The sequence below is a fragment of the Tenrec ecaudatus genome, chromosome 4, assembly GCF_050624435.1.
Source record: "Tenrec ecaudatus isolate mTenEca1 chromosome 4, mTenEca1.hap1, whole genome shotgun sequence".
In the NCBI taxonomy this organism is placed as follows: Eukaryota; Metazoa; Chordata; class Mammalia; order Afrosoricida; family Tenrecidae; genus Tenrec; species Tenrec ecaudatus.
In genome coordinates this window covers 62,022,753-62,032,008 of record NC_134533.1, presented here as the reverse complement: position 1 = coordinate 62,032,008, position 9,256 = coordinate 62,022,753, and the positions used below count along the sequence as shown (strand labels likewise).

The 9,256-nt window shown below is 48.8% G+C and overlaps 1 protein-coding gene across 1 annotated transcript in view; it reads right to left on the bottom strand.

Annotated features, from left to right (window-relative positions):
* Positions 1-2,085: 2,085 nt before the first annotated feature.
* Positions 2,086-9,256, bottom strand: part of TRIM66 (tripartite motif containing 66) — a 71,402-nt gene continuing 64,231 nt past the window's right edge. The window contains exons 17-21 of the mRNA XM_075546122.1: positions 8,821-8,947; positions 8,435-8,509; positions 7,938-8,090; positions 7,330-7,548; positions 2,086-5,342 (exon numbers count right to left, since the gene is read on the bottom strand). Of these exons, the coding sequence (XP_075402237.1) occupies positions 5,283-5,342; positions 7,330-7,548; positions 7,938-8,090; positions 8,435-8,509; positions 8,821-8,947 (634 nt within the window). The 3' untranslated portion in view covers positions 2,086-5,282. The remainder of the gene's footprint in view (positions 5,343-7,329; positions 7,549-7,937; positions 8,091-8,434; positions 8,510-8,820; positions 8,948-9,256) is intronic.

The window sequence follows — 9,256 nt, the reverse complement described above, 5'->3', positions numbered from 1 at the left end:
CACTAAATATCCACTGGAAGCTCTTTTAGGTATTGTTACTGAGCTTTCCCTTCCAGGCTCTTCATCCTTTCTTTAGCAAGTGACTGGCCTCCTGCCTACTTCACAGCAGGGTCCCTTGTCCGTTTGCTCCGCCTCCCATGTATTTGTCCCTCTCCTCTGGCTCTCATCTTCTTCCCTATGGCATGGAGCCTTTACTATATCCCTCAAGACTTTGCTCCATCGTGCATCCCTCTTCTTCTCCCTCTCCTTGGTTGCCTGTGTCACATAGCCTATAGGCAAGCACAGGTCTCCCCGCCCCGAGTAAAATTTTAAATCTTGCAGTCTGATGCCATTTATATGTCCTCAGCATCCGCCTAGTTTCTTTTTTTTTAAAGATTTTATTGGTGGGGGGGGGGGGCTCTTACAGTTTTTATAACAATCCATGCATCAATTGTATCAAGAATATTTGTGCATATGTTGCCATCATCATTTTTTAAACATTTACTTTCTATTTGAGCCCATGGTATCAGCTTGTCTTTTCCCCCTCCTTCCTACATCCTCCCACTTTCGTGAACCCTCAATAAATTATAAATTATTTTCATATCTTACACCAGCTGTCTCCCTTCACCCACTTTTCTGTTGTTCATCCTCCCTGGGGGTGCAGGAGAAAATTATGCATTAATCATTGTGATTGGTTCCCTCTTCTGCCCCCTCCTCCCATCTCCCCTTCCCTTCTGGTATCGATACTCCCGTTTCTGTTCCTGGATTCCCTTTGTCCTGAGCTCTTATCACTACCTGTACACATGCTCCGGTCTAGCCAGAACCGAAAGGCAGGACTGGGGCCAAGATAGTGGGGAGTTTCAGCAAGTTAGAGGGAATGAGGCAGGTTCTAGGTGCTGTTATGTCAATGTGAGAGGGACTGTAGATTCTGGCTGGGCAGAAGTAGTAAGATGGGGAGAAGGCTGAAAGACTGAGAGAAGAGGAATGGGGTTAAGGTCATGGACATTGAGTAAAAGTTTAGGAGAGTTTTGAAAGCAGTGAGGAGTGGGCCGAGATGCACAGGAGATACGGGCCCATCTGGAGCATGTGAAGTTCAGGATTTGGGAAGAGAAGACTAGCGGTCAGGCCACAGACCGAGGGAGGGGTAGGAGCAGAAACTACAGCCAAGCACAGCGGAATTTGGGTCTCAGGACCTTTCACTATAAACGGGCAAGGAGAGCCAGAGTCCATCTGGGATTGATCGAGGGCCTGCAATGGGATTGAGGGGAGGTCGGTGGCTTCTGTTCTGGGAGAAGAAGTCAGCAGCAGTGAACAGTACTGGCAATTCCACAGGAGAGCAGAAATTCCTTTTTTCCAATCAAAATTTGCCTGTTCATACTTTTACAATGAAAACTGAAACATGACTGAGAGATTAAAGATGACATAAATGAATGGAAAGGTGTTCCATGTTCATGGATTGGAGGACAATATTGCTCCAATGTCAATACTACTCAAAGTGATCTATAGGTTCAACAGACTCCTCCTCAAAATTCCAACAGCTTTCTTTACAGTAATAAAAACAATCTGGTACTGATATAACAACAGACACACAGATTTATGGAGTAGAATTGCGAGTCCAGAAATAAACCCACACACATCCATGGTTAGATAATTTTGACAAGGATATTAAATCCATTCGATAGGAAAACAAGAATCTTGTCAATAAACGGTGCTGGGAAAATTGTAAGAGCCCCCAATAAAATGATTTTTTAATTGGATTTCCACATGCTGAAAATAAAATAGGCCCCATGTCTCACCTCATACACTGAAACAAATTCAAAATGAATTCAGGACCTAAATTGCAAACTAAAACCAAACAATTTTAGAAGCATGAATAAACAGGGGCAACACTGTCAGGTTTGGCTTTCAACACCAGATTATTCAACATACTCACAAAAGCACAAACAGCAAAGGGCAAAATAAATGAGAACACATAAAAATTCATCCAAAGACTACCAAAGGAGTTCAAAGACAAGCTACCAACCGAATAATATCTTTGGAAAAACAAGAATCTAATAACAAAAACATATATAAATTTTAAATAACAAAAAGACAAGTAATCCGGTCCTAAATTGGGCAAAGGACTTGGGCAGACATTTAAACAAGGACATTCAAACACCAAACACATGAGGAAAAAATGCTGTGTCTTTCATTGTCCCAAATCAAAACCCACCACCAGCAAGTGGATTCTGACTCAGAGAGCTTCCCCAGAGAGTTTACAAGACTATCACTCTTTATGGACGCAGACTGACATCTTTCTCCAGCTGAGGAGCTGGTACAGTTTGTTAGCCCTGGGCCACCAGGGCTCCTCTCATGGGCTCTTAGGAGACATGCGCATCAAAACCACCAGGAAATACCACCTCTTTCACTAAAAGGACTTTTTTTTAATGTGGGCAAGAATGTAGGAAAATTGGAAGGCTTATCCATTGCTGGCAAGCATGACTGCAAATGGCACAACCACTATATGAAACAGTGTGTCATTTCCTGAAAAACAATTTTTTGAACTACCATTTGGCCCAGCAATTCCACTCCTAGACTTAAAAGCAAAGACTTGAAGTGCAACTTGCATACCAATATTCAATGCAGCGCTATCTACAATAGCCCAGTAATGGAAACAAGTTCATGCCTCTCAGTGGAGGAGTAATCGTGTACGTGTGTGGTGCATACGTACACTATTACTCAGAAAGCAGGAAAAATGAAGGCTGGCTATACCTGCTATAGTACTGAGGGAGCTGGAAGACAGTGTGCTGACCCAACGAGTCAATCACAAAAGGACAATATTATATGACCTCATTCACATACAGAGACAAGAAAAGACGCATGTCTAGAGGCCAAAGTTTATTACTGGTTACCAGGGAGGGAAAGGGAAGAAAGGGAGGTTGCTGATGATGGAAAATTGCATTGATTAAGGGTACAGTTGCACAACCAATTATTGTAATTACTGTCAATAAGTTGTACACCTATAAAAAGTTGAATTGGCAAAAGTATGATGTAACAGTGACTTAAAAAAAAGAGTAGCTGCTGAGGCTGCTTACATACAAACACCTCTTGGGACTTGGTTGCTTGGTCAGGAGAGTTAGGGCCATGGTTTCCTGGGCACCCCAGTCCACGGCTTCTCTTCTCCCTCCTAGTTTGGTGCGCAGCGCGCCTGGGGTCTTAAGCACTTTCAAGTGGCCATCCTAGGCACTAAAATTGGTCTCTAGTTACCTGGAGCAACAGATGAGAGTCAGGAATGGGAGGAGAACATGGAATGTGTGGTGAATTGCCTCTTGGATGGTGCCCATCTACCATCACTGCGCATTGTGATCCAAGATGCCGTAGTAGATGGATCCTGGTCTAAAAAGAGGTGGAGAACAGACTTAAAAGTCCCCATGGGCTCCAGACTTTCTGGAGACATTGAGGCTGGCTGTGAGCCCCTGAAACTATTGCCCTGAGATAGTCTTTAAACCTTACACCAAAAATATCCCAACATTTTCTGAAAACCAAACAATAGTTTAGCTTAACAGGTTAAAAGTGGGGGAGGGGTTCGTCCTTGAACATTATGCTCTTTTAAGCACTCCATCTGGGATCAACGTGACAGCAGCAACTCAAAACACGAGATAGGAACCTTAGGGGGCAGTGACTTTATGTTAATGACGGGAGAAAAACTGGAAAGGAGGGAGAATGGTGATATAACTCGAATATATAATCCATGTTCCATACATTGTACATGGAAAAACCATTGAATTTGTTGTATGATATGCTGTGTATATTCTCAACAACAATAAAATAAATAAATTAGAAGAAAATGATTTTTTTCCCATTAGCAAAGCACCTACAGACAAGAATTTCCATAAACTGCATCTCTTAGCAAAAATAAAGCCATGACCTGAGACTCCCTTGAAATTAGCCATGCTATGGCAGGAACAAGGGGCAATGTGTCTTGGGGCCAGGTCATAGCAATGCCAAGGTCACAGTTCCACAGGAAACATCAGCAATGGGTCCTACTCCATCAAGCCCCAGCTTGGAAAGTGGCCTGACCTTCAGCATCTGCCGGCGTCCCCTTCCTCACGAAGACACTGCATGGACCATGCAGGTCCTGTTCCCATGGCTTCCTGGCACTCTCCTCTGTGTTCCCAGAAGAACTAAAATCCTGAAGTTGCTCCAGAGTCATCAAAAGACACTGGCTCCATTGCCTCTCAATTTCACCCCTCTCCATCCTAGACAGACTCTGCCCATGAATCTTTAGATCTAGCTGCTGCTGGCCCCTCTAGTCTTCTCCAGCCACCAACAAAAAAGAGCTACCAGCAGTCGTGGCTTTCTCTAGGCTGTGGACAGCCTGGAGGCAGGTTTGTCAGAGAGCCCACTTCTGCTCTTTGGCTCTGTGAACATGGAGGGATGGAGAAGCAGGATCTCTCCTCGAGAGGCACAGCAGAGTGAGTTGCTGATGGGTCACTCTGCTTGCCTAGAGAACTCTCGGCCTAAAGCAGAGAGTAGCTGCCCCTCAGTTTACCCAAACAGAAGTCAGGATTGTTGGTTAACATAAGTGGCACGGTGGGTGGGCTCTGAAGGAGACCTTACGTGAAGATCTAAGTAGTGGTCCTCGCACTGCCCTCAACCCCGTCAAGACGCCACGCCATTCAAAGCACTCTCCCAGGGCCACTCAGGTCAGCATCAGGAAAGGGAGCGTGAGAAACAAATACCCTGAAAACCGTTAGAACCTGAATAGGCACCAATTTAGACCTGTGGTCTCCAGAAGCCTCCATTACCCTGACCACGGTGCGTGCCTCTGTGCCGGTAGGACCAAGGCAAACAGTGACAGTCTTTGGCTGCGCTGGGCCAGGGATCACGGGGCCTGCTGTATGGCAGACCCTCTCTCCCTCTTCCTCACTCACAAGCCCAGGAGTTCAGGCATGTGTCCTGCTCCTCAGCCCTGGACACCGAGACGTAAGAAAGGTCTGCTTCCCTCATCAGAAAGAATCCACCAAAGAAGTTCAGTCCTCCCGAGCCTGATCAGGCTTGGTCTTGTCTACTGGACCCTACACCGGATATTTTGGTACTGGGGAACATCTCCCTCTTTGCTGTTTATTACTGGAATCTTCTCTGTAGTGGATGCATTATGGCTCCCAAGGAAATGTGGTAGGATCAAACGGCAAAGAAGAGCACTACACAGCCCGACAAGAGTCGTCTCACACCCACAACCTGAAGAGAATGAGTTGAAAGGCGGGCAGGAGTGGTCAGTAGGATGGGGCACAAGCTGCCAGTGCTCGGTCTCCTTCCAGCACTCACACCTGGGAGATGCTGTTGGCTAGACGGAATGACATCTTTTTGGCTCTGTCAGTCTCCTGAAAAGAAAAGGGGAAAACAAAAATATAGTTGGAATTGGAATGGCCAAATGTCGAATTTATTAAGGTGAAAAGGCTAAACGCTGATGTTGGAACACTCCCAAGAGTTAAAATGTCTTCTTGCACCCCAGATACGGAGCTACAAAAACTCACAGAGCCCACTAACAAATACAGGGTCAACGCCTGGCAATGGCTGGGAAGGCCCTGCCACGAACTGCAAACTCACTGTCCTGCAGTTGACGCTGACTTATAGCAACCCTGTAGGACAGGGTGGAACCACCCCCTGGGAGGTTCCAAGAGTAACACTTTATGGGAGCAAATGCTTTGTCTTTCTCCCAGCGCAGCTGGTGGCTTTCGAACTGTGGGCCTTGTGGTCAGCAGCCAACGCATAACCACTAGCTCCCAGGGTCCTGGCCACATAGTAAGCAGGCAAGGCATGTCAGTGCGCCTACCCAGCAGCAAGTTGATGCGTCCCGTCTACACAGGTGGGATCCGCATCAGTCAAAACATCAAAGAAGCTCTCTTTGTTCCAAGCAACATAGCTCTCCTTCCCTCCACCAAACCCAAAAAGCCCCATGTTGACTCATAGCGACCCTACAGGATAATGTAGCGCTGCCCCATCAGTTTCCGAGACTGCACCTCTTTGCAGGAGTAGAAAGCCTCATCTTTCTCCCTAGGAGAGGCTGGTGGTTCCAAACTGCTAACTTTGCAGTCAGGAACCCAACACATACATGTGACCACTACACCATCAAGGCTCCATCCCCTCCACCAAGGGGCAGCAAAAGCCCCTACCTTCCCTCTCCCTCACAGCCAAGTAGAGAGCAGCTTCAGAAATCAGACACTATTCTTACGGACCTCACAGTTTAGTATAAGAAGCAATGACGGTAGAAGTGAGGAAACCTGATTTCTCGTTGTAGTTCTGCTATTAATCTGCAGAGTAACTGTTATTAATTGAATTGTGTCCCTCTGTGCCCTCTTGGAACAGGGAGATACACATTGGGCCACTCACCACAAAGTTGACAGTCTAGGACCTAACCCCACTGCTCTTTGGAAAAAGAGGAGGCTGTCTGCTCCCATGAAGATTTAGTCTCAGAAACCCAAAGGGGCATTTAGAATCTGCTCTATGGGGTCACATGTGAGGCAGAGCTGGCTCAACAGCAGTGAGCTTGGGTTTCTGGTGTTGTTGTTTTGTTTTTTTCAGTTTGCTGGTTAGAGCCCCATTTGGAAATGGATGTCCTTGTCATGTTAATGAGGTAGTAATAGTGTAGGGTGCATTGTGAGCAAATCTCTTTTGAGATAAGAGTCTACATAAGCATGCTGGGCAGCAGGGGCAGGGGCACGGAGATGCCAAGCCACAGAAGCTCTGACTAGACCAAGCCCTTCCTCTAGAGCCCAGAGAGAGAGAAAGCCTTTCACTAAGGTCAGCACCCTGCATTTGGACTTCTAGCCTCTTAAATGGTGAGAAATAAACTTCTGTTTGTTAAATCACCTGTGGTACTCCTGGAGGCGTAGTGGCAATGTGTTGGGCTGCTAGCCACAAGGTCAGCAGTTTGGAACCAGCAGCTGTTCTAAGGGAGAAAGATGAGGTTTTCTACTTCTATAGAGAGTTAGAGTCTTGGAAACTCACAGGGCAGTTCCACACTGGCTACAGGGTCACAATGAGTCAGAATCGTATTGATGGCGGTGAGTGCGGGCTAATTATGAGCTGGAGTCAATTGGATGGTGGTGAGGTTGGTGTGTTGGTTTAGGTAACTCAGACCATGGCCTTGGCAGGCACATGCATCTCACTGAACTCCGATCCTTACTGGTATTTGGAGTGGGTGAGGCTTGAACTACTCTGCCTTTATAAGACTGCAGGGTTGGGCGGGACGCTTCACTGTCAACATTCGCTCTCGTGCCACCTGAGCGACCTTAGATGGCTCTGTACATGCTGCTCTGCCACCCACTGCCTTCCCACCCACCCAGCCAGCTGGCACCAACTCTTTACCAGATGTCGCCGTTTCCTCTTGGGTTGGATGCCTTCCTGCACGTAGTGGGGCCACGGGAAGCCCTGGGTAGCGGAACAGCCACTCTCACTAGACACCTCCTCAGAGTCTGAGTCCTCCTGCCTGGGCTGGGCAAACAGTTTATCCGGGTAGATCTCCTTAAGCCAGCCTTCAAAGAAGACTTCCAGGCAGCGGCCAGCCTCTGCCACCTCTGAGTCGGGCTGAGGGGGAAGAAGAGCAGTGATGGTCTGGCCTCTTTCCACCCGCTCAGTCCCCCGGTCCCTTAAAAGCTACACAGGGAGCTCAGAGCCCGGGCTGGGGCCTAGGGGATGTCCACAACTTGGTGTTTTCACCTCAAGACTCAGAACAAACCAGTTTGCTCTTAAAGCACAGTGGCCCTTGACAGGTACTCCAGGTGGCCAGTCACCAGCCCCTCCCCACTGTTTCCCTGAGTCATGAGAGGCCCAGGTGTAGGAGGGCACTGTTAAGCTCACAGCACTCCAGGACCCAACCTCACTGCCCACAATCCAATCAGATTGGGCCTGGAGGCACTTAGAAAGCAGGCAGGTGCGGCAGGGGGGCGGGGGGCCGGGAATAGGGCAGGACATACATAATTGAACTTAGCGCAGTTCCAGAACATGAGGCGCACATCTGACACCACCTCTTCCGGGGTGGTGTAGTGGGCTGGGTCCTTCATCTGCAGCTTCCTTCGGATGATGGACAGATCCATAGGCCGCTTGATAATCTGGTAATAATGCCGGGCCTCGGAAGGGGAGAAGAAGGAAGAAAGAAGCAGCCCAGGTTCGAGGTGGGAAGGAAGAAGAGGTGGAGAATGTGTTGGAATGAAAGGGGGGCGCAGAAGAAAGCCAAAGGTGGGGCGCAGACAGAAGAAAAGAAGAGAGAGACAAGGGGAGGAAGGGGTCACTTGTCAAGCCAGGTCTGAGAGAGCAGTAGTTGGGAGCGTGGCGTGGCCACAGAGCCCAAGTTCCCTGGAACATCCACAAATGAATAATGTCGCTACTTCCGGAGGCCATGCTCTGAGTCCCGCCCAGGTGTTACAGTGGCCCAGCCGATGTGCTCGAGGAGAAACCGCGGGGCCGTCCTTACCAGGGGGCTGACTGGCTCGTGGAAGGGAAGGCTGAGGCTGTTGCAGCACAGGGACAGGACCAGCTTCTCACACTTCTGCAGAGATCGGAATTGGCAACTGTCAGGCTTAGTTCTGGACCCATCTCAATCAGAACTGAAGCTGGAGTACTAGAGGGTCTGGCTGTCCCACTGGGTCTGAACCACCACCTAAGGGCACAGTGTGGGCTCCCAGGGCAGAGGAAACCAGCAGGCAGAAGGACAATCAACCTCCTCCTACCCCCACCCCCACAGGCCACGCTGCTAGGTCTAGGTCAAAAGAAAGATATGCGAAAAGGCCTTCCATCCGCTCTGAGAAGCCACTGGATGGCTGCCCTAACAGGGACCCTGCTACCGCAAGCCTTCCCTACCTTCTGGTCATGCACGCTCAGTCCAGGAGGTGCCCGCACTCCAGGCTGGTCGTAGCGAGCGTTCTCACAGTCGTATTCCATCTCGGGTTGGGTCAGGCTACGACACAAGGTGCACACCCACTCCCCCCTGCATAGGCAAGGGAAGCCAAATTAGGCCTCGGCACACTGCCAAGAGCGTCATTGCCTGTCCCTCGGCCCGAAAGAAAGTGTGGGAATGGCATGGGCAACGGAGTCCCCAGCCCTGACCCCCAGGAAATAACTTCCTGGTCACAAGCTTGAAACCGATTTCAAAGCTTAGGCTTCGGTGACCGGAAAGACAAAAAGCCTCTGAGTTCTGAAAGGAGGTGGGCTTGGACGAACGGGACAGATCTGTGTGTAGGACGAAGCGGGGAGCTGTGGAGGCAAGGAAGACAGTCAAATGCCAAGGGGTGGCCTG